This window comes from Bombus terrestris, chromosome 14 (genome assembly GCF_910591885.1).
Source record: "Bombus terrestris chromosome 14, iyBomTerr1.2, whole genome shotgun sequence".
Lineage (NCBI taxonomy): Eukaryota > Metazoa > Arthropoda > Insecta > Hymenoptera > Apidae > Bombus > Bombus terrestris.
In genome coordinates this window covers 6231393-6257390 of record NC_063282.1, presented here as the reverse complement: position 1 = coordinate 6257390, position 25998 = coordinate 6231393, and the positions used below count along the sequence as shown (strand labels likewise).

The 25998-nt window shown below is 38.4% G+C and overlaps 1 protein-coding gene across 5 annotated transcripts in view; it reads right to left on the bottom strand.

Annotated features, from left to right (window-relative positions):
- LOC100647117 (ATP-sensitive inward rectifier potassium channel 12) overlaps positions 1-25963 on the bottom strand; it is a 48639-nt gene extending 22676 nt beyond the window's left edge. Inside the window, exons 1-7 of one of the 5 annotated variants that reach the window (XM_048411706.1) lie at positions 14414-15814; positions 13930-13989; positions 6312-6426; positions 4268-4506; positions 2898-3171; positions 2442-2634; positions 1726-1947 (exon numbers count right to left, since the gene is read on the bottom strand). In XM_048411706.1, coding sequence (XP_048267663.1) covers positions 1726-1947; positions 2442-2634; positions 2898-3171; positions 4268-4506; positions 6312-6426; positions 13930-13989; positions 14414-14616 — 1306 coding nt within the window. In that variant the 5' untranslated portion in view covers positions 14617-15814. Of the gene's footprint in view, positions 1-1725; positions 1948-2441; positions 2635-2897; positions 3172-4267; positions 4507-6311; positions 6427-13929; positions 13990-14413; positions 15815-22589 lie in introns of those variants that run through there. The other 4 variants (XM_048411707.1, XM_003400651.4, XM_020866609.2 and 1 more) reach the window with 4 other exon arrangements.
- Between the last annotated feature and the right edge of the window lie 35 nt (positions 25964-25998).

Here is a 25998-nt window from a genome sequence, read left to right as displayed (position 1 = left end):
AGGGCATACCCATACCGAGCTTTCCTCTGTAATCACATCAGAACGAACTTCAGAGTCCCTATAGCTCTCACAGTTTCTACGGCTCATACTTCTTCTACTGCTTCTACGCCATCAGGAGGATCAACATTATCGGTCCTCATAACCAACGAACAGTCATCATATACACGGATTCTCTCATCTACGAATAATCCTTTTCTTCGTCATCAGTATCTCAATCAACGGTGTTACTAATTTGTGTGATTGTACAAAGTGTTGGAAATATACATTTTTATAACCCTGTGAATCACAGTGTTATACAACAACAACTACCCCTATTATCCTAACCGAAATAAAGGGATCGAACTATTCGTGGTGTCGATTATTACAATCGTAACGGGAATTTACGACTCCCGTTGACGCGTTTTCTCGCGACCGAACTACAGAAACTGTAAGTTTATGGGTGTTTTCGTAAGTCTGTTTCATGGTTTCCGAAACTGTTTCATGGGTCTTTTGCCAGAAAGTTTCTTCTCTAATATTACCATTTTTTTCTAAATATGATACAATATGGAACAGTCACGGAATTCATCCTTATATACTGTAAGCTTGAAGTTACTAGGTGTAGAAGCCAAGAATTCGAAGACAAGGCAGCTTAGGAATGTATTGATACGAAAGAAATGACTACATTCGTTTCAAATTAATAATAAAATTAACAGAAGCGATCTATCCAGCTACAAGTGAGAAGATCAGTTAGAAAATGATCTAAAATTCTTAGCTGTTCTATTGTGTGTATTTTGTAAAGAAGAAACCATTTAAATTCCCAAAATTGCATCGTCCTAAATTAACAAAATTTCTATGAAAAACTTTTAAGAATCGATGATCCTAATTCTCTTGATAATTTTGGCCTTTTGACAATTTGTAATTTCCCTTTAGTAATTTCCCTTTTAAAAAAATATGTTCCATCCGAACGATTTACTATTTAACAATGCTTTTAATTATGGAATTAATCGGTAATTAATAGGCTCGAGCACACGTACAGTGCAATTACAGTTTGGTTCTTTTCTTGGTCCAAGGTTCGGACATATTGGCAGTGGTCGGAAAGCGGAGTGCCAGATTTTCGACTCGAGGTAAATGCTACAACGTATACGGCGGCTAAAAGATAGTTTGCGTCGCGGAATGCGTATCATGTCGCGGACAGTATCGCCTGTGACAGTACAGATTCAATAAGCTTGATTCATGTTAATCGAGGTCAATCACATTTCATCGACAGCGTACAGTGGTCGATAAAATAGAGTTCTCCATCGATCATTATCAGATGACTGCGGATATTTATGCAAATTCGTATTTTTATGAATTACTTGTAACTTGTAACTTGTAAATTTATTCCGCCTGCTAAATATTATAACGTATACTACGCTTTGCATATTTCACGCATATCCTCGCGTATTATGCGAGTGTTTGCATTTTCGACCTGTCAGTCTGGTCTCTTAAACTAGAAACATTACGAAATTAAAGACGAATAAGGACAAAGCAAATGCGATTTTCAAACCGAAATGAATTTCTAAACGAAGCACTTAGCACGTCTAAGAGATTTAGCATTCAAACGACGAGTTAACTCGTCTTCCCGGATTAACGCGTTTCCCGGTGAATGCATAAAAATCCGCAGCCCGATATCATCACGACGATTCTTTGAAGAATTTTAACGAAGTTGGGAATTCATGCTTGTTAGAATTTTTTCTTTGCTCGTACCTCCTTTCGATCGTTGCATCGTCCTAAGTTTGTCCAAATCAGCCGCTGAACATAATGGCGTGTCAACTTCGTACGTATTGTTGAACAATGAATAGTTCACTTCGTATTCCCCAGTCTCCTTTTTGAACGTGATTATGTGTTCAAATCTGTGTCCCCATAAAATTTCAGACGGCAGGTACGAGCTTCTGGCTTGAGTGGTCATGCCAGTTGATTCGATGACACCTGCAATCGACGAGGAATTTTAGAAATTTTACTTGTCTTCTTGATTCATTAAACACATAAGGTTTTCTGGAATTTGGTCCAACGACAGCTGAAATCAATGCGAAATTGTAGAAATTTGTCTTTCTGATTCATCGACTGTGTTATGCAACTGATGGTTTAATTATTCATCATACAGACTGATTCGACGTGGAAACATAAGTCAGATCTCGATCGATTGAAAATTAGTCCGTAAAAGTTTATCAAGTGATAATGATTACTTAATAAAAACGAAGGATTGTTTCGACGAATTTTCAAAATCGATTTTTCGAAAAAGTTCGAACGAACATGTCCTTTGTTTTAGATTTCGAACTAATTCTCGCACGTGAGACAATCTATCACCGATCATTTGTTCGTATTTAATTCGAAAGTGGTTTGTTTCAGGCGATCGAACGAAAAGCTTTTGCTTCGTATTTTCGACTTTCACCTTGGCACACGGGACCTGTGTATTAAATTACCTTCTAACATGACGATAATCTCGAATCGTTCCCTGAGCATATCGCTGGCTGATATATGATAAAGAGGCGACTTTTCGTCGATCTTGTGAACGATCGTCGTTGGCCAAATAAAGAATATCTTGTCCTCCTCGCCATCGCCGCCCACTTTCAATTCTGTTTGGAAGAACGGCAGCAGTTCTCCTTCTCTGGTAACCTGAAAGTATAGTTGACGCCATCAGATCATTATACTTATTGATCCCGGATGAAAGCAATAAAGTAGAATTTCGTAGAAATTGGCGCTGGACGAAGTTTCTTCGATCGAATCGAGACAACTTTATAGAGGAGAATTTAAGCGCTTGAATGACAAAAACAAAGTTTCTCTTCGGAATTCTTCGGTTAGAAAGAAAAAGACGGGCAAACAGGCGTTACGTAACGTCGTCGTTTTGCACGTTCAACCCGAAGGAAATAGAAACTCACCTTCCTTTTGATCATCTGGGCTCTGACGTGAGCCTCGATGATGTGACTCTTCCTCATGTCACCGACACGGAACATCAAACAGGGTTGTCCATCCCTCTGACAGATCACAGCGTTCCTTGAAAACAGCAACGTCTGCGTTCTCTTCTTTGGCCGGGACAGTTTCGCGAAAACTATGCCGACCATGAAGGCCTGAAGGATCACACCTGTCATTGACTGGATGCATATCACGAACACTGCCTCTGGACACTCGTCTGTTGGATGTTTCGACCCGTACCTACGATATTTGTCGTTGTTAGAATGGCTTCGTATCGAGACACAGGGAGAAAGTGAAAAACGGAACCGTAGAGGATCCGGTGGAGCCTAATTAATCAAACCGAAGCTTAGGGAACCCAGTGGCATAGAATTTCTAGGGGCCATGGGGCAATCGGAGTCATCGGAATCATCTTAGACTGACAAAGATTTTGGGACTGTAGGGAACCGTAGGTTTGAAGTTTCGAGATTTTTATTTTCCAACCATTTTACGAGAGGAATTTAAAGCTTCCCTCGGGGAATCTTAACATTTCGGTGCCGTAAGAACTCGAAAAAGTTCCTAAAGTTTCCTGAAGTTTTGAAGTTTTTAAGACCACGCGATCGCGGAAATTTGCAAAGTGTGAGATTTTGAGAATCTTGAGATTTTGAAAGCTGTGTGGCTTCAAGGATTCATTTGCTACCCAAATCTCTGGATTACTACGACCTACGACTTCAGGTCAGAGATACAGCTGGTTCCAGCATTTTCAGGCGACTGTTTCGAGTAGCTGCAAAAAGAAAATCACCACTTTTAGGTGTCTAATGAACGAATTCGAAACTTCCGAGTGATCCACGTGAATTGACAAGTTGCACTTAACCCGTAGAAAAATTCGTTTATCTTATCGTTTGGTCGACTGCAAACTGCGGCTCAAGTTCTCCTGATTATCTATATCTGTGATCTACAATCTCTAGATGACGTAAAGTCATCAACAATCTGTACGCGACCTAAGATTAGGTACCGAGGCAATTAATCTCAGATTAATTTCACTAGTTTGCCGGGTTACTCTAGGTCAGAGTTCTCCAATCTTGCCAATCGCAATGTTTGCAAGGCAACTCCGCTGTTGTACCTCGAATGAGAGTTACGAATATTAAATAACACGTTCGCTAGATTTCTAAGAAAATTACCGATGATCGCATCGAGCCCCAACGTTATCGCACGACCAATTAACTCAACTAATTAGTCAGGGGCGGAAGGGCATAGTTCTTCCAAATCGGTCGTGTTGTTAATAGCGTGTGAAATTCGTTCGAGTTACTGATCAAATATAAATTACGTTTGATAATAATAGAAGATAATTGGTAGTCACCCGATCGTGTGCTGCGTCTCGATGGAAAATAGGAAGGAGCTGGTGAATCCACGAATCTCCCTGATGCACGGTGTGAACGTTATGTTTGGATTGTTCTGATTTTCTAGGTCGAGGTCGCCGTGGCTGTACGCTATCAGCCACCATATCAGGGCGAAACCGAGCCATGACAGAAGGAAGTTCATGGAGAACACCAACAGAGTCCAACGCCATTGTGCGTCCACCAGCGTCGTGAAAATATCCTGAAAAGGTTACATGAAAATATAGTTTCGATGAAAATTTGAAATTGTCTGATTATACAGGGTGCGGTCGAATAACACGTACGAACAGGCACGCGGTGATTTCTTGATGAAAAAATGAGAAGAAAATATGCGATAAAATTTGTTCACTTAATGTTTAGTTTTGGAGAAAATCGAGCTTGTAAATTTATCGAATATACTTGAACATGGTTAACTACCGACTGGATATGAGTAAGCGATCGATAAGACGTTATCGTAGAGGCGAAAGTAATTAAAAAATATAAAATAAAATTTTTCCCTTCAAGACCTCATTTTCAAGAAAATAGAGTTCGAATATGTTTAGTTAAGAATCGATCTGTTAGTTAGATAAGATAAATATGAAAATTTATTTTTTCGCAAACTAAGCGTCTTGAGAACAAATTTTACTACGCATTTTCCACTTATTTTCACACGTAGGACGACCTGCTGTTGATTATTTAGCTCTGTCTAGTCCGAAGTTAACCACGTTCGAGTATACCTGATAAATTTTCAAACTCGATTTTCTCGTAAACTGAACCTTAAATAAAAACATTTTATTACTCATTTTATTCTTATTTTTTTATAAGCTATCACCTCGTACCCGTTTGTACGTGTTATCAGTTCCTTTGACGTGGATATTAAATTGAGTATCAAATTGACGTATAAAATATTATTACGTGCTAATATTAATACGTATAAAATATTATTTCTGGAGAAGTTGAATTTAACAAGTCCATGCCAGTCATTGAACTGTCTATCATCTTATGCTTGTTTAAAGTATAGTATGTTAGTTTTCTTCCGTTCGAAGCGTAGATTCAAAGCATCGATTAAATTTTTATACTGTTGTTAGATAGCTTTCATAAAATTGCCATCCATCTCAAGGGATGTATCGCATAACGGTGGAAAAATTCCTTTAAAATGACCATAGACGTATCTGGGTCGAAAAGGAAGCAACTTGAGCTACAAATTATTTATATCGAATGTCAGGCTGATTTATAACAAAGGTATTGTGACCCGGTGATATCGGCTATCATGAATAATTCCTACGATTCTTTTACGAAGCTTTCAATTTAGAAAAAGTGACATGGAAATTATTGGAAACATCTTGGTGTAACGAGAATTTCATCTAGACGATTTTTCAATACGTACGTTGTTCTAAAAGAAACCGACAAACCAAAGAATCTTCCGTTTAAAAATGGAGAAAGAAAGTAAAAGTTTCTAAGTTTGGAACTGAAAATTTGTATAAATCTAGAATAATCAAAGTGCGTGGTTAATCGTTGAGAAAGCGCATCGAATAAGAAAAGAACATTACTTTTGTCGATTAAACCCGATATTTTAAAGGAACTGTGTACAATAGAAAATCTTATTTGAGACCACAACGATTCATCAATCTAACATAAACTTTCAATAAAACGATATTATCGACTTAAGAGTAAATGGACCGTTAAGAACACCGAGAAAGTATAACAATTGCGCTAATTTTAACACGTTTGAGAAATAAACGTTCCTAGAGAACCGGAATATAGAAATTACACGAAAACATCGACTATAGAGAAGAACGACAATTTGGCAAGTAATTGTACTCGGAAAATAGATGGAGATAAATCAAGTTCGCGTTTTTACGTTAAATGAGGTTCGTACGGCTTCGTATAAAAAGGAAGCGTAAAACTCGTAGCGTGATCGCTAAGTGTCGCTGGCGGAAATTCGTGACATCGCCTTGGAACGTTGTATATATGTTCTTAAAACGAAACTGCTACAGTCGTACGCTTTTAGAAATACTTTAAAATTACCTGAAGGTAACGGCGCCGTCTCTTGGCCACATTTCCTTGTACGACATTGCAATCGCCGTGCTTGAAAACCACTCTTTTGCGTATCCGTCGCGAGCTGAATCTTGTTTGCCGGTATCTGAAAGCGGAAAGCAACGTTGAGTACTTTGCGTGTATTTAAAAGTCGAATTGCGATGTTAGTTAATTATTTCGCTACTTCGATCTTACGAACATGCTTCTATAAACTACCAGATAATTATATAAAATGTTATATAACGTATTAGAAAACTCGAAATAATTAGGATGGATTAAACTATCTTTATTTTATTTTCGGATATATACTCTGCTTCGTTCCTCGGACTTGTCTTATCAGGGACCAAGTCCTTGTAGAACGTTAGATGATTACGTAAAGTATTATATAAAATATCCGAAAACTCGAGATGATCGAAACGTGGTACTTTATCTGTATTTTATTTTCAGATACGTACTTTGTTTCGGTAGAATCGAATTTATTAGGGACCAGGTCCTTGTAAAATATTAGACGATTATATAAAGTATTATATAAAATGTTGGACAAACTCGTAATAGTCAAAACAAGGTGCTCCATCTCTATTGTATTTGCAGTTATATACTTTGTTTTATTGGAACGTAACATATCGCGCACCAAATATTGAAACGACGCCTAAAAGTATGAACGCAATAACGTTGAAAACTGCAAAATAATTTGCACGCTATTTTATCAAAATACAAAAGACAAATTATTAGAATACCTGACAAGTAGATGTTTTCCAGAACTTTGTTATATAAATCAGAGACACAAACGGGCTTCTATTAAATTTTCTCCAAATTTCATAAAATTGTCAGATGAAAATGAAAGGAAGAGATATGGAATTCTGGCATTCTCTTTTACAACCTCGATATCGGAGATAGACACAATTCGACGATACGAGACAAACTAAAAAAAAACTCGCAAATGAAAAGTTGACCCTGGATCAAGTTGGACAATTAGAAATTCGAACAGCGCGCTATTTCTGTTCTCCAAATTTCTCGCCAGAGACCGAGAACCTCTGTTCTATATCAGGCGCCGGTTTTCGAAGAAGGTCGCTGACATCCTTCGTTCTTTTTTCGTCTACGTCGGATCGTTTTTACGCACACCTGATGGAAAGAAATCGCGTCCTAGAGGGTTGTGTTCCGCGTGAGACGGAAAACGAGACGTCCAGTTGAAGAAAACCTCCCACGGCTTCTCTAAAGGCCGTTTAAAATGGTCGTACGGTCTGCTTCGAAATACACTGAGGCTAATGCCAAAGGACATAATTTACCGTTGAACGCGTTTTCTATGCGCCGGGATGCCCCGATTTAGAGCAATCTGCCAGAAAATCGACAGACAAGCGAGTCTTCCGTCTCTACATGAATCACCACCTTCGTCCCTAATTGCATGCAACTTTTAAAAGCATCGTCTTCTAACCAATAATTTCCACGTGATTACTATGAATCACAGCTTCGAAGAATTACACTTCCACTTAGGCCCGTCGTAATTGTTGAATTTTTAGTTCCTCTTTGCGTTTCGAAGAAAACAATTTTCGTATCTTCGACGTCAGAACTTTGATCTCAAGCAATTAGCATTGTACCGCAGGTAGAAGTTCACTCGTGTTTTCACTATATTATTAGCGTAACACCAACATGTTGACCGCTATGCAGTGAATTTTGTATGTGGGTTTTCCCCTGAGAGTCGCAACAGATTGAAACATAACACCGTAACGTTCAATTTTTCTAAAATATTTGATATTGATTTCGTCGGCATCGTTGAACGTTTCTTAGTTCGTGAAACTTATCGAATTTTAATTATTGTCAAATATTTGATAATGCGCGCCATCGATGAATACCAGTCGAAAGTCAACGTGTTAAGGTTTAATCGTAAAACAGCGAAGATATTTATTCGTTCACAATTTTCCTACAAATCGCGTAACGTAACGAAATCGTTTGTTGCTGAATATTATTTTACGCTCACGTTCTTCTTCAGCCAACGAATTACTCAGCTAATTATGCATCGAGGTAATCCAATTTTTGCCCTTAATAGCTTTGTTAATTATGCGTCCTTCGATAATCGTACTTTCTCATTAGTCAACAAATTTCGTCAAACTCGACGATACAAAAGGAACAGTCACTAACACGCGCAATTTCCATTTAAACATTCTCGATCTTTTTGTCTATTCTTTAAACATCTTTAAACATTGGAAAATTTATTCTACGTTGGAATTAAAGAGATCGAAACATAATAAATTTGAGCAGGATGATAATACCTAGAGTTGCATACAATAATCATCGGAGATTGAGTTTTCAAAATCTAAATACGATTTGGTTATTCGGTTTTTCAGATTGCTTGGTCGAACAGAAGACAACAAAGACCCCAAGAATATCGAATATTTTCGGCGACGCATAGTTTTCATATTTTCATGGTTATTTAGAAAACTCGCGTGTCCTTCCGTGGAATATCTGTTTCGTATTCGAATCGATACTTCGTCGTAGAAAATGAAACGCTTGAAGAAGCGTTTATCGAATATCGTTTTACCGAATTCAATAATCTTACAGCAGCTGTTGTCATCTCGCAAACATCGGTAAATTCGATTGCTCCCTAAGTGGTCCTGGCCCCATAGGCTTTTTCGCCAACGTGAAAATAAGTATTACGAAATCTGATATCCAAATATTTGCTTGATCCTGTTTTATCCGAGTCACTGACGTTATTGTAAATATTTTATCCAAATGTTCATAGTGAACTACAATCTTAACGACAGTTATTATTATATATTTTTTGTTCTTTTTTTCACGTTGGATTCCATTCTACAATCAGACTCTTCCACCAGCTAGAATTCCTACCTGATTATTGTATTATTATTTAATCGCTAAATTCATAGCAGGTACTATTGATTGTTTTATTACTGGACTTTTAATTATCGTGATTAAATAATGGGAGAATTTATATGTAACGTAACTTCTGTAAAGATTTATGGTGAGATATATCGTGAGAAAACCCTTAAATTTGTTACAAATCTTCTTAATTCTTTATGTCTCGAGTCATAAGAAATCTGAAATCTATCTTAAATATATAAGAATCTTTTCGGTATATTTTTAAAACTTGTCTTCTGTCCGGAGAACATGCAGAGCGATTTCGTCAAAACTTTGAAGATATTTCGAATAAGAAGAAGCGATATGAAGATAAGTAGAGATCTAATACGCTGATTGACTATTATCGAACATTTAAACAGGATGTTCCCCGAGCCAAATATTTCAGGAAGTCGATTATTCCTTTTTAACTATTCAAATTCTACCAAGAGAAATGTATTTAAAAACGCAGAGTGTTTTCCATGCAAAGATTCGTGCATACTCTTTTGCCACTTGGATTGAAGCTACAACGTAACTTGCGAGTATCATAATATAATAATATCTCTCTATAATATAATAATAATTTTCAGCTGTGCATCGTTAAAACGAACCAAGAGCAATCTGAACAAGGCAAACTGATCGGTTGATTCTTCCTAAAGTTAACTTCAAGCATTTTGCTAAAAATACACCGATTCCGATTCTATCTCCGTGAAAAGTCATCTTTGCTCACGGTACAGGCCTATTCTATTCGCAGATTTCGTTCGTCGAACGTCAATAACAACATCTTATTGCGAAGAAATCGATAGATTTCGGACATATTAAAATCGACTGTAATCCGAATGATAAAGATTCGTTTGATTTTGAGCGACAGACAGGATCGATAAAGAAACGATCATCGAGAGATGTCATTCTAAGAAGAAAATTTATAGCAAGTTTTGGCAGAGAATTGGACGATCGGAGACAAAGTGGACGTTTCAAGTGGATATCAAAGTTAAGCTAGATACATTAAAATTCTGACGTTAGCTGAAATACAGCGTAGAGTACGCAATTTGGCAACTGATAGCGTCTCGGTATAAACGAATGCTCCCTGTGACGAACAAGGAACACGGTTCGCTATAACGTTCGATGATGCCGTAGAAAAGAAATAGAAGATCTCAGAATATCGAGGTGATACTAGATTTTATAATTAGAGCGATATTTCGGTGTTATAAATACTAACGCGGAACCCTACCGATACTGATCAAATCAAGACATCTCCAACGCTAGTCTCGGTAGCTTTTAGATCTTAATTCTGGTCAGGTTTGAAAGTTTCAAGTCTGTATTTAGGCCGGTCAGAAATGTACAACTTTGAACTGGAAACGTTCACAGACTTTTAAATATTAATATTAAGCGTTAAAATGTTCAACAGCCGGATACGTTTAAAAATTTAAGAAACTCCAATCGGGAACGTTTGGAAATTAAACAATTCTAAGTTGAGAACGCTGGAAAATCTAAAAACTTGAATTCAAAGTGTTTAAAAATATAAAAATCTTGTATTTAAGGCGTTCGGAAATTTGAACATTCGAAATTGAAGCGCTCAGAAAGTCCGAAATATGGATTCAAAATATTTATAAATTCCAACATTTTCGGTTCAAAGCGCTCGGAGAAATACAAATTTTGATTTGAAGCGTGAGAAAGTGTAGAGTGTTGAAACTCCGAAGTGTAGAGTCAAAACGCTTGAAAATCGAAAACGTTGTTATTCAAAGCGCCGAATACTTCGCAAAGTCAAATTCAAAGCGCCCAAGAATTCGCAAAGTTGAAATCAAAGCGAAACCGCAAAAAATTCTCATTCGAAGCGTCAGAAAATTCGCAAATTTCAATTCAAGTCGTCGAAAACGACTTAAAATTCCCGCGAATGTTGCTCGAATTCTCCGCATTCCGTCCATTGCTCGGTATATTTACCAAAAATGGATCTTGCAACGTTTCCAAATCCGAGCTAGCTGTCGCCAGTCGCGGAGAGCCGCGAGTTCCTCGAACTTGCAAATCCGAACTGACCAAGTAATTCGAACTAATTTTAAGCTACTCGGCGTAATTAAGCAACTTTCGCGACTGTGCTACGCGAATGGGGAAGATCTCGCGTCCGCGGCTATCCAGAGTTTCCGGGGTGATGTTGTGAATTCCAGGGACAGTAGCCAGACGACAGGCGCGTGTATTTCTGATCGAATCAGCCAGAAATAAGCAGACGATGGTGCGGAACTCGGAAAATTCGTTCAGCCAGACAGAATCGAGATTTAGGAACAGTGTTTACATAGACGCGTTGCGTAGCCACGGATTATTGAAATCTAGAAACTCGTACGAGAAGCGTTAAGGTTATTGGCAATGTCCACATGATCTCTTTGAACTTGTCTCTTTTCCCTCGTCCCTGATAGACTTCGCCACGAGTCGGACGATTTTCTTCGTTTAACCGACGCGTCGCGTCCGCCCGACGTCAGAGTTGATACTTGGACGTGGACGCCGAGTGGTAGACAGGATGTTTGTCTTTCGGATGTAGGAAGATGATGAGAGAGCTTCGTTTGCTTTGTTATCGTACATTAATAGAGGTGTCTCTAATGTTAGGAATATCACAGTTTAGCGTCTTTCTTAACGCTGCAACTGCTGATGACTAAATGTGAGTAGAAATTTAATTATTCAAATATGGAAATTCAATGTGTCGAAGAAATATCAAGATAAAAACTCAAGGGAAAAAAAGGGAGCTTTCACCCAGATACTTAGTCGAAAATAAAAGATGCCATTTGATGTAAAATATTCTTCCTGAAGCGAATTGAAAATTTCTGAATTGCATTGAAAAATGACGAGCCGGTTATTTTGACCATTTCCAATTCGTTCCTCTTCATTCATTTAATACGTGTATTCGTCTTATGTATATTTAAAAATAATCGTTGAAAAATAATTTACCATTGTTTAATTATACTTTTCAATGGAAATTGTTCCTTTGTTAATGGTTCAAAACGATGTGACTTATTAAAAAGGCTTAACATAACAAACTTGTCGTTATCCGCCAATTTCTGATGAACATTTTCATAGAATGAATTTTCGGAGGATTCTCTATATTTCTTTTTCTCAGTTCATTTTTCTCTTTTGAAGATTTTTTCGAAAAGTAGAAATATCTTCATGGATGAGAGATCGGAACCAAGAATTATGGTTTATCGGCTAGTTCAAGTGGTTAGCTAGATCTTCCAACTTCCGCAGACGAACGAGAAAGCGTATAACCCGATAGATTCGGACTTTTGGTACTGGTCTTCTCGAAGAGACCTAGACCGCGGTTCGATTTGGCTTGGTCCGTTCGTCCGGCAAACGACGTTCTAAATTCGTGTGCTTCGGTTCAGTTTCAACCCTGACATATTGACCCGAGATGAAAATAGATTAAGACTTCCACACCTGTTCGGGCTACTGTTACTGACGAAGCTGGAAAATCGGAGAGATTTTTCCCTTCGAGAGGAACGTGTCCGTTTTAACGAATGGCCGGGAAAACTTGATAACTTGAAACTCCGTAACCTTTGACTTTGACACTCGTGAAGGACTCGCGAGATAATTACTCGAGGACAATTGTGTGCTCTTGTTTACTTCATTTCTGGTTACTTCCTTTCTTAGCTTTTTCACCAAAAATCTACTAGAATTTTACTAGCCGAAGAAAACTTGACACGAGGTGTTTTGTAATTGGAGATACAATTGGCAGTGACCCTGCGTGAAAAAGTATCTCAAAAACCGTTGAAAGTATTTTCCACTCTATCCTTTATTTTACTGAATTTTGCACCTGGTGAAATTTCTTTTGTCAGAAGATAATAATCTATCGTTTATAAATATTCCGTTTAATTCCTACGCTCTCGATCGTCAAATGCGATAAGTGAAATTATTGTTGAATTGTTGATTAAATGCAGAGCTAAATTAGAAATGCCAATCTGAAGGAACGACGATTATCAGAGACAGTAACCAAATGAAGAAGAATTGAGCAAATATTTCGAGTCCTGCTCCAGTGAGAAAATTTCTTCCTACATCCTCGACGTATTTATTCGCGTAGAGTCGCCTTTCTGCCCGATTGAACCAACAGTTACACTCTATATTATATACTTCATAGCTTGGGAAACGAATCTCGTTAAGTAGTTGGATGTTTGCGTCCAATTTTCTATGAGTCTGTTAATATTAAGGGTTTATAAAAGAGGATATGAACATTTCGCAGGTAATTGATTGGTAAAACGATCGATTAGGAAATAGAGAGTTTGCAACGACGTTTCGAAAGGTCGACCCACGCGGTTCGTAAAACGGAACGATTTAGAGCAGACGAGAAAGTGCCTGTGATTATGATAACTAGCCGCAATAAACCTAATGATATAAACCGTTCAGAGAGATTGTTGTTTAAAGAACGCTACTGACGAGATGGTACGAGCCTTAACTCGACTATTGGAAGTCGTCCTTGATTCAGACTCTTTCATCTTGGTCCGAAACGCTATACCAGACGATGATGATCGTTGTACTTATACTGTTTTCAACGTTATCCGATATTTTATGCATTGCAGCCATTTAGTATTTTTATGCTAAGTGCAGTTTGTGCTTAGATGCAGGAAAGCAACGCTTGCCACCGCGCAAGAGTAGATTAGAAGTTTTGCGTTCAATTTACATCGACATAGCTACTGTTCAGTTACTTTTCCGCATTTTTATGAAACAGTATACAAATGAATATCGAAATACGATCTTATGAAGACCGATAACGTGCGATGTTACTTACACGGTGTTGTCGTAACTCTTTGTTGGAAATACAGTCAATCTCGAAGGTGCTTCGTGCATACTATAAAAATACGTGTTTTCATTAGGACAAATCGTATGCTCGTTGCAATAACTGTTTTATAACAAAACGTAGGTTATTCCATAAAAATATTTCAAAACAGATCTGAAGGAAAAGAATTGCATTCGAACGATCTTATTATTTCGATTGGTAGCTTTCAATATCTCGCGGAGATTTTGCTTTGTGCTTGAAAGTAACCCTGAAGTTAGTCTCTTTGGCAAAAAATAATTTGCACCATGCGGTGAAACTTGGAATTCTATTCCGATCGATTTAACGTCACTATAATACGACGCAGACGAAGACATTCATGATTGACCGTATTTTTGAACTTTTCTCAACAGATTCTTTGATAACATAAGATCATTATAATAAGAAAATAGCCTTTTTTAATGTATCCAGTTTTCTCAATGAATATGATCACTCTTACGTAATAAAACGTGCAGTAGAAGCGACATACTTCTGCAATTCTTCCCTCCAAGCAGCTTCCCCTGACGTGGTCGCCTTAACGACCAGCATCGACACTTGAGACAACGCTCTCCGTAGGCCGGATAACGCCATTCCCTCGCCCAAGTGGATCTTTCCGGATCCCGAGGAACTCGGTGAAAGTGTTTTTAACGTCGATCCATCCATTATTTACCTTCCTCTGTTTTTCTCTTTTCAAAGGACACACCGGATTTTTATCCCTCACACGATTCGTGCAGATGATTATTTCAAATGGTCATCATCGATCGATCGATCGGGGTAAATATCATCTTTCTCTCTTTTTTACTCTCTTTCTCTGCTTTGCAACGTGACAACGAAAGGTCGGTGATCGGTAAAAATAAATGCTTGTAGATCTAGCCACACGCGTGGACTTCGCTATCTTATTTAGTGCCAGCTACTCGCGATATGTGTTATAAATAAAAAAAAAAGAAAAAAGAAAGAAAGGAAAGAATACGAAGAAACAGAAAAAAGCTGTGTTTCTCGGACAACGACTCAGTGTTGAGCACGCTTAGAATCCAACTCGTATTTCGACCCGAGTTGCAGCGGAATTTCGGCGTCTAAGTTTAAGCCACCTTCGAGCGGGGGGCCGAGAACCGCACCAGCGGATGCTCTTAAGTCACAACGAATAAAGAACTCATCGTCAGAGCCAAATATCGCAGCCTGTCCAGAGCCATTGGAAAATCCAGATCAATCGTTTGCACCACATCCGTTTCTCGATCTTGCCGCGTCTTCTTTGCCCTGCGACCCCTTCGAATCACATCCTCCGATCTTTTCGATCTTCCCGCGCGCACTCGCTTCTATGTTCACTTCACTATGTCACTTTCACTCGAAATAAAATCTCCAAATCGTTCACTTCACACCGATTTTCCTTATATTTTATTCGGATATTTATTGAACAAATTCACCACTGTTCGTTCTCATCTTTTATCGCGAGAAGGGAGGGACTGGTTTTCTGGTCGGAAAATGAAAAAGAAAAGAAATTTCTGGAGTAACTTTCACGAGGCAACGGGGCACTGATTTACGCACTTTGCCGGACTATTTATAAGAACGTCGCGTCACTGGGTGAAATCATTGAAAAAAATCCAAGGTAGCGCGGAAGAAGAAGAAGAGGGAAAGGGGCGCTGGCGATCGTCGACTAAAGCTGCCGAGGGTGCTCGTCCAATTATCGAGTACGTTAACGAACCGAGGCTCAGCCGACACTGAAGCGATTCTACTTCGACCCTTGCTGTTGACGATTTCCCTTTTGTCTTCGCACTAGCCAATTTGGCAACGTACGGAGAATCCGTAAGATTCGTTCCATTCGCTAGAGATGGAGCCTCGATGACAAGAGACACCGCCCCGAAACAAGTCGTTGCACCGGTGCATCATTTCTATTTGTCGAAGCGTCTCTTCATCAAGCTTTCGGATACGTCATTCGTTATTCTGATACGTTTTCATGACCGTGCAGATTTCAGGGTTCTGTGTAGTTGAAATGGACTGGGAATATTTATGCATTTATGACAAGTTTAATTGATGCACGAGTTCAGTACTTTAACGAGTAGTAAATTAAAGTAGTAGATAACAAGCAGTAGATTTAATTAGTTAGCTGTTGCGACCTGTTTGAATTATTAGATTAATGTTATTTATATAGACTAGAAATTATTAAACTATATATCGTACGCTATATACAGCTTTTTAATAATAATAGGTATAACGAGTAACGAGTAGTAAATACAAGTAATGCATCATACAGTAATAAATGCAAATAATAAACAACGCGTACTAAATACAAATAATGAATATAATAAATAACAAATATAAGGAATAAATTGATTTTGATAAAATTGATCTTGTGTGCGTTGCACAGTGATAAGTGCAAATACTAAGCAACAAGTACTAAATATAAATAACGAGTAACAAATAATAAATACTATTGGTAAATTGATTTTGTATATAATCGATTGGTAAATGGTAAATTAATTTTGACAAAATTGATCTTGTGCGTTAATAAGTACAAATACTAGGCAACAAGTACTAAATACAAATAACGAGTAACAAGTAATAAATACTATTGGTAAATTGATTTTGTATGTAATCGATTGGTAAATGGTAAATTAATTTTGACAAAATTGATCCTGTGCGTTAATAAGTACAAATACTAGGCAACAAGTACTAAATACAAATAACGAGTAACAAGTAATAAATACTATTGGTAAATTGATTTTGTATATAATCGATTGATAAATGGTAAATTAATTTTGACAAAATTGATCCTGTGCGTTAATAAGTACAAATACTAGGCAACAAGTACTAAATACAAATAACGAGTAATAAATAATAAATACAATTGGTAAATTGATTTTGACAAAATTGTCATCAGTGATAAGTATAGATATTAACTAACCATTAATTAATACAAATAACGAGTAATAAGTAATAAATTGATTTTGTGCTTTGTGTGTAATGCAGGCATCGATAAACAAGTAATAAATACAAGTAACAAATAATAAATCGGTTTCGATGAAATTCATTTTGTACATTCCATCCTTCTTATAAAAATATAAGAAGAGATGTGTTTTCAACTATCGATAACTGACCTGCTTAAACAGATCCGCTTCGTAAATCGGTATAAATGAAATGCAACAGGAGGAACAGAAATTGTTCTACTAAAGGATTAGCCGACGGTAAATGGATTAGATTTTTCAGGTTCCAGGTAAGAACTAGTTGAACTCCAGACATTTACCACACCTCATCTGTTTCTCTAAGATAGTAGTTCCGTTAGGAAGAAGGAATTCGAAGGCAGTAAAATATGGACAGAGGCTATGGACTTAAGTATGGAAACTTTCACAAATTAATTAAAACGGATGCTAATCCCGTGCAATAATTCTTGTAGATAGGCCTGCCACTATAGCCAAGAACCCTAAATAGACCTGAGTTAAAGGGATATTCTATTCTAGAGGCATGAATTTCGGGCGGATTTTGAAACTCTGTACAAACGAAACAAAAAATATTTTTACTATCCATTTTTTTATCATTTGTTTATTGATACTTTAAGATTACATAAAAAATTAACCGAAAAAAATTCAAAATTCAAAAAGGTTTGAGCTGGCAAAGTGAGGGGTCCAAAAAAAAGGGTGTCCCGGCGTGCATGATTTCAACCCTTCTAGTCATCTGAAGCAAAAAAGCCGTATGGATTCTTAATTAGTATAGACGCGGCTATAGCCTGCACCTTGGAAAAAAAAAAAAATATTTGTTCACAAAATGACGGCCGTTTGAAGGAAAAGTTTCCTTTTCGGTATGTTTTTTTGGCAATTCCGAATTATTTAAAAATAGTCAAATTAAGAATTTTGATCTGAGCGTGGTTCAGACGATAGAGAAATGTATAAAGAACATTCACACCAAATTTCAAATAAATCGGTTCATTAGAAATATCGTGCAACTCGAAAAAAGTAGTTTCGTGAAAAACGCGTTTAAAGTTTTGAGACAAGTTCCCGGCAATTTTACTTATACAATGGTACAGCATATTTACATATTTTTAATCGGCCATTCCTGCTCTATACAAGAAACCTTCCTCTACTTCCAATTACTCATTCTCCGGAGTTCTTTCATGGAGACGAGCAGGTCTGGCTTCCTTTGATGCCTCTGAAGCTCGGAGTTCAGAGCGCTCGATGCGAACTTCGTTTCGCCTGACTGCGAACGCATGAGCTTCCGAGCCAATCGTGATTCCCATGACACTTAAGATTTTTAATATGGGCATGAAACCTTCATTAAAAATACATACTGCGACGAAAGTGGAAATTTGAATTGTCTGCGTTCCTGGGTGGATGTGCTTCGGAGCAAAAGTCCATATTAACGAATTTAACGATTCGTTATTATTTTGGGTTTCAAAATTCAAACATCGTCCCAAATGAATTATCTAATTAAAAATACATTAAAAAGGGACAAAATACAATAAAGATTTTATGAGGGTATTCATACGTAGGTACTCGGGCAGAGTGTACCGTTTACTGTTCCTTTGTTCCGGAGCGGAGCAAATGCCGCGTCATAAAAACGGCTGTAACTCATAAAATAATTAAAATTTTGAAAAATCCTTTTAAGGGCATATTCTTGAATGTCTAAGCTTTGGAAATATGAAAAACAATTGTCGAATTTTTCAAATTTGTAGACTAGAATACCCCCTTAATCATCTATAAATGCTTTTACGTACCGTAACCTATTGTATACCGAAATCCATTCCTCGGTCAGGATCAAGGCCACCAAATGTGCAAATACCGTCGAACCTGCGATAATTCAAAGCAGCTGTCAAAAAATTTAGCATCGACTTTATCGTCAATTGCTACAAACATCCTTCAGGTCGAGAAATTCCTTAGGTTTATTACTAATTCAGACGAAACATGGGAGAATCGAGTTTTTCTATGTTAAACGAAATAGAGAATCGACTGATTCGTGGGGTCGATCAGAGACCGGGCCACATACCGTGGGCAGGATAGCACCCAGATATCTGCAAGTCCTTGGCGCGTACCTGCGATAGTCTTAAGTATCCACTATGTGTCTTGGAATTTTTATAGTTAAGGTCCTTCAGACCAAGCGAGTATCTTTTAGATTAATAACTTTTACGATTATTGTTTATTACGGGTTAACACGGAAAGTTGGCCTTCCTCACATCTGATATATTTCGTTAGCCACATTCTCCCTCTAAAACCCTTCCCGGTCCACCAACCGTCTTATTATCCAATCAGAGACGATATCTACCTCCCTCACTTCCTTAACCAAAATTACCATCAACAAATCCGATAATCCCGTGTCCTTAGACATACCCCTAGCTTTCCTCAGACACAGTATCGTCAGTAAGATTCACTTATTCTGTACTCTTGGAATAGTCAAGTTGTGATTGCTGAATTCGCAATAAAGTTTAACTAAAATTAATAGTTGTGTTACGACTCAGCTATCTTATTTTATTCAACCCTCAAGTTACGTGACAATCGTATCGTAACGGGAATTTACGATTGTGGTTGACGCGCTCTACTGTGAATGCGTCTCCCAGCGAAGCGGTCGAACAGATGCCTATTCATATTATGTATCTTATAAAAGAGCTATTTTACTTATACGGCGCGATAGTTCGTACGATACGATGCAATAATCCATAATATACGTATAAAAAGAGATCTGCTGTTGTAGCATCTCTTTAGTCAAATTTCGTAGTCTCTTCAATCTAATTATATTCAATCGAAGACGGAATTTTTTTTATCACGAGGCCGACTACATCGAATGTTTTTTTTTTTTTTTTTTTATTTATTAAAATTCACAATTTGTCCAATTTACATCGAATGTGTATTACACTTTTCACGTTATATAAATTATCCATTTCTGAAGATTTACATTTCTCATAAACACACAAACATTTTCGTCTAATAATTCGTCTGCCATCATAAAGGAGTGAACAATCAACATTTCTGACCAACAAAAACAAACTGGCTCTTTGTATGCAATACAGCGCGATTAATCTTCAAAGATCGAACAAAACCATTCGTACGACGCGAGGGCGGAGGAAGAAACCGTATGGTACCGATACGTTGCTTAACAAACATCTCGATTAACCTCAAGCGAAACGTCGTGGTTTTTATGGTGCGGGCGTACACGGCCAACGACGCCGGCGTCAGGATTATCTGTTTGAGGCGTCTTCCGCAATTAGACGGTTCTATTCTCGTCTCGAACAGCAGGATTTCTGCCGATCGTGGCAGGGAAACGGGAACGACGCTATTTTCGCGGGGTCGCGAGCCACGTATTGTGATCCAGTTTTCACGACGAACGACGACGCGTCGCGTCGCGTGTATTTTCGACGGCGCCGCCGAAAATCGCGTTGCGTCTTCCACACGCAATTATCGCTATTCTCCGATGGATCCTCGGAAGATCGGTTCCAGATGGATTCCCCGCTGCCTTCGATGGCCGTGTGAATTATTTTTGTTTTTGCCACGTTCGAGTTTCGTGACGTTAAAAGCGGAACGTTTCTAATGTGCAATAAGTTATCCGTGCTTCGGAGGATTCAACGAGAAGATTATCGTAAAGCATACAATTCAATAGAATTTACATAGTTTCATCTGTACCCTGTCTAACAGGCCTACGTCTAATAGTTTTCAAATTATCAAATTATTCAAAAAAAGGAATATTCAAATTAAATTATATATATTCAAATAGGCAAAAATAAATATAAATTGATAGGAAAATATTCAATTGGACAAGTTTTCGAGAAAATATGCTGTTCAGGATTTTGGGGGGTACGGGAGAAATCCGAATTTCCTACTTACTAAGTTATACAATTTATCGTGCTGACCTCATCAAGAGGCTAATTAATAATACCCCAAGTGCCCAATGGATTCGTTCTAAAATAAGGTTAGAAAGATTAGATTTCCCACCCATAAAATCCATAGTAAGAAGGCAAACATCGGTTCAACCGATCAGTTGCAACCTGACTTATTGTCGCCTGGTTGAGAATTCGTATTATATATTTTGATTTGCAATTTAAGGGCTACTTATATTCTTCCCTACTGTCGATGAAAAGACACAACGATCAAATATTTTCTAAATAAATTTTTGGAAAATTCCATCGAAACAGTAGAGAAATATTTCTTGTTTGTACGTGCATTCTCTGAGTGACCTCTGAATGATTTCTACATTTTGCTCGACGCTAGAACTAGGGGCGGCCAACGTGTAAAACTTGTATCGTTCGAATCAAATCGAGAAGCGTACGAACGAAATCTATAACACGAAGAAAGGAACAAGCTTCGTTTACAGTTTACAGAACTTTTATGAAATATTACGAATTAGTTATTTAGACCGTCTCAGACTTTGTATTGTTACATAAGTTTTTTTTACTATTCAAATCCGTAAAAAAGTCCACTTAAAATTTATAAAATGTCTATGAAGAATTACGTGGTTCTAGCTTTTTATCAGTTATAGTTCCCCTTTTGTTTGACGATCTTTTTGATATCATCCAAAAATTTCTTTTGCGTCGAATCGCTCAAGCTGTTTAGTTTCTCCGAATATTTCGCGATTCCAACAGAGGAAGGACGAGATTATCGTAAAGAGAGCCCGCTAACTGCATCGTTGAAAGTTACGATATTGCACACCAAGCTCTCATCCACCTATATCTCTCGTGAAAATAGCAAAGGTATACTTACAGAAAATGGAGAAAAACGGGAATTCTCGGTTTTCTTAAAAAATCCTGCGTTTCCATATTTCGAGTTTCCATATTGCCAGGAAATACGTATGTGTTCCTTCCTTCGAGGCTCTTGCGATTTTACATTTTTACTGTCAACGCGAGTAGGTAGACGCGGTTACAAGTATAACGAACATTGACCAACCGTCGTAAGTTTTGCAATTTTTCGTTAAATTAAGTAATTAAGATAAATATCGTTATTTCTATTTCGCTTAAATAGCTCGTAGAGAATAGTTTAAGTATGTAGGCCCAAGTTCAGTGCCGGATGTATAGATATGTACAAATCTCCGCATATATACGAAAAGATATTTTTAACGTTCTTCGTACTCTTGCAACAATTTCGTGCAACGTTATTTTTCAACTATATCACTCGAAGCAGAACGTAGATACGCGTACGAGGAAGAAAAATTAGAAAATTCGTTTGTTCGAGGAAGTACCTCCTCTTCGAAGCTAATTCAAATTATGAATTAATTTCCTACAAAATTATGCCTCGACCATAAATAAACACGTATTATCGAAACATTTTAAAACACATGAACCATATCAAAGTTAAAAAATCCATCTGACCAGTAGAGGATCAATTTTTATCTTCGGACCGGTCCAAGTTATAAATTTCGTTCTGTATTATTTAAAAAATCTCATAAACTAGAATATATACATGGAAAGAAGTTAAGAAGTCCACCTGCTCAGTGGAGCACTACTATTTCCTTTGGAACTGATCCAAGTTACCAACTAATTTCATACATAATATTATCCTTCGGTCGTATAATTTAAATATTCTTACGATATATACACGTTTAACATATATAATAATAAAATGTATAATATAATATGATATAATAATAATAATAACAATAATGATAGTATAATATATGTGTATATCAGCGAATAAGAGATAAATAAAAAAAGAAATATAGAAAATGACCTGCTCAGTAAAGGGCCGGTCTCTCCCTTGAAGCTGATCCTGCTGAATGTCCTTCTCTGAAAGTTGCTGAGAATGCCGCGTTTCTGCTTCTCGTTGTTGCCTCTTCCAGCCTCGTCCGCGGAGTCATCGCACACTTTTATTGCAACCGCGGTCGTAGGAACCGTCGAGTTCACCAATAACTCGTCCAGTGGCACTGTGTTGTTGTCGGTGGCGATCGTATGCTCGTCCGATTCCTCGTTGGTTCCTTCTTTCGTCAGAGAACCCTTTTCAGTCATGAGCATTTCGTTCAACGATCTCGATTTCCCTCCCGTGTCTCTTTTCTTCTCCTATTCAAAGTTTCTTCGCCAAATTTACCGACGCGATACAAAGAAGAATTTCATGCCACGTTCGAACAGAATCTCTAGAAACCGTCGGTTCCTCTGTCTAAGCACTGGCTTCCACGATATTCAAAGAGGCCGCGGAAATCTTCAGCGGCTCTGTTGAAACGCCGTGTCCCGGAAAAAGTCAAAGAGGCTCTAGAAAGCATCGATCCTTTTGTTAAAGCGCCGAATCTCACAAAGCTCAACGAGGATGATAGGAATTTTCGATTCTTCCGTTTAAACGCTGACTCCGCGATGTTCAAAGATGCTGCATGGATCTTTCACTTCTCTGTCGGAACGTTCTGTATAAATTCAAGGAGAATCTAGAAATCATCGGTCCTTCCGCGAAGAGAAATTGAAAATTCAAATCTGGAAATTTCCCACTCTTTTAATTATCGATTAGAAATCGACGATCCCTTTGTCAAGGCGCTGATCGGCGATCGTGTCGTATCAACGACGACGAGAATCTTCTTTTTAGAATTTGGAAATCTGTCGAACCACTGTACCCGAACACGTCCAAAGAGAATCCAGAAATGGGCCACTCGTCTTACCAATTAATTTCGTCTGCTTTGCAAACGTTTCTCGCCTATCCTCTGCCACATCATCGTACGAGAATCTGATCGAAGATTTAGAGTGACAAATTTTTGAACACCATTGAACGACGAGATACGAGACGGTTGTTATCCGTGATCATGAAGTTTCTACGATGATTTTTGTCGCCAGCGTGACTGATTCATAGATTGTAAATCGAACGATAATCTGAAACACGTTTCTCAACGACCAGCACCATCGCGTTGTACGTCAATTGAATTTACGATTCGCCACGAACGCCACTCACCTCTTCCCAGCGAAATCATTTCCAGTCATTTTTCTATTTCATAACCATATTTCCTGAGTACGACGTGTACATACAATTTTCTATCGTCAAACCGGTCAGCACCGTCAATTATATTTGTTGGATATAGAATAGAACCATCGATAACACCATCGTCGTGTCGCACAGGTTCGTTGTACAATTACGTTTTAAAGAAACGTTCTTTCATTTGCAATGCAAAACGAACACTTTTTAGATTCACAGTAGTGTCCCGAGTTTCACGGCCACGCTAAAACGTCGTACGATTTCTCGTACAACCGCGACCGTATATACATACGCTATCATTTATTCTCGTCTCGTTTCGTCATCCTTATCACTGTTCCGCATCCGTCGACCACGATCACCATGATAATAAAGTTGCTATTCACATTTGCGTGGCAATATTTTGACGAATAAGAAAGGGAAATTAATTTCCGTTGCCGACTCTGTACAATTAAGTTTTGCTGTAGATACTTACATGTACTGTTCGTCGCAAGTGAACGATAGCACGTCGATGGAACACAGAGAACAAGAACCGTTCCTCGATACGACGATTCTCAGATCGACAGAGAAAGAGAAGTTTAATTAACTTGCGTACACCGACTAATGTATCAAGTTCCGAGGATAATGTGTGTAATTGAAGTTTCTTCGATGAAGATAGCACTTTAGCTCGCAACTAACGAAACGAGTAACCAAAGCACTTGCGCGACGATCCTCGGCTTGGTAAGAGAAAAAGCCTCTAATTTTACTAATTCACTGTCCTACAATGTATTAAGTTTCACTTTGAATAGTTATACAACCGGTCCGAGGTACCTCTTCGTCACGACTCAACGATAGCACGTTGGTGTAGAGCAAACGAAGCGAGCAACAAGCGTATTTGTCCAGTTGTCGGCGTTTCCGTGCGCAGATTGCACGCTATTTCCAGCAACCGGGTACACGGGGCCGGCTCGCGATCATCCTCGTTCCGAGGATCATTCATAATTCTTCGCGACGGGTTCTCCTCTCCTTCTCTGCTCTGACGTTCGCCTAAGCACCGGCAAAGTGTGCACCACGTCCTGCACGCGTTGCATAAGAATTTCCTCGCGAGTCACGCGGTTTCGTATCGACGAACGCGATCGTTTCGCCTTGCTGACGGGTTTTATGATGTTCGAAATGGATCTAGAAATTCTCCTCGACCACTGGATTACGCGATATTTCAACGAGATATAGAAACGAACAATTTTTCCAACCACTGGATTTTCTATCCGCTAGTCGTATGTTCGAAGTGAATCTGCGAATTGCCGAAGTTTTCGTCAAAATATCGCACAGTCGGATCTTGCTTCTTGATAGTGACGATCATTCTTCTAGCTCTGCTGAATTCCACGTTGAGAATACTTTAGAAACAGTACCTCGATGATATTCAAGAATCATCTAGACATCTGTGATCCCTTTTTAGAAGCGCCACGGTGTTGGAAGAAGATCTAGAAATCAACGATCCCTTTTACCAAGCGCTGCACTTCACTAGTCTTCGCAAAGAATTTAGAACACGATAATTCGTCTATCCGAGCGACGTTCTAATCGAAAGAGGATCTAGAGATCGACGATTCGTTCTTTTATACGTGGGATCCCACGATGTTGAAAAAGCAACCAAAGATCGAAAATTCCATCTTCGAAGCGATGGGTTCCGCGACGTCCGACGTGAGTCCAGAAATTTTCCAGCCTACCATCCAAGTTCAAAGTGGATCGAGAAATCGTCGAGGCGCTGAATTCAGGATCCACGAACTCGTCGATCGATTCCACAAAGTTCCAAGAACGTTCTCTCCTCTTCGATTCTCCTGCCTGGGTTTCACGATATTCGACAAGCATTCAAAAATCGTCGATCTGCCTGCCAAAGCGTCGAATTGCACAAAGTCGAAGGAGGATCCAGAAATCATCGATCCCTTTTCTGTCGAAGCACCGAGTTCCAAAAGATTTCAAGAGAATCCAGGAGTCGTCGATCCTTGAATAGAGGCGCGTCGGATTCCACGATGTTTCGAACGAACCGGAAAATCGTCCGAAGCGCGAAAGTTAAATGAGGTACGAGGAGGATCTAGAAATCGTGGATCCTCTGTTCGAAGCACTGACCGATCGGTGGCTCGTGGTCGGCGAAAACTCGCTCGGAACCTGTCAACGCGAGAACCACTTCTGAGATTGCGTGCGCCGCGGTATAAGCGAAAAT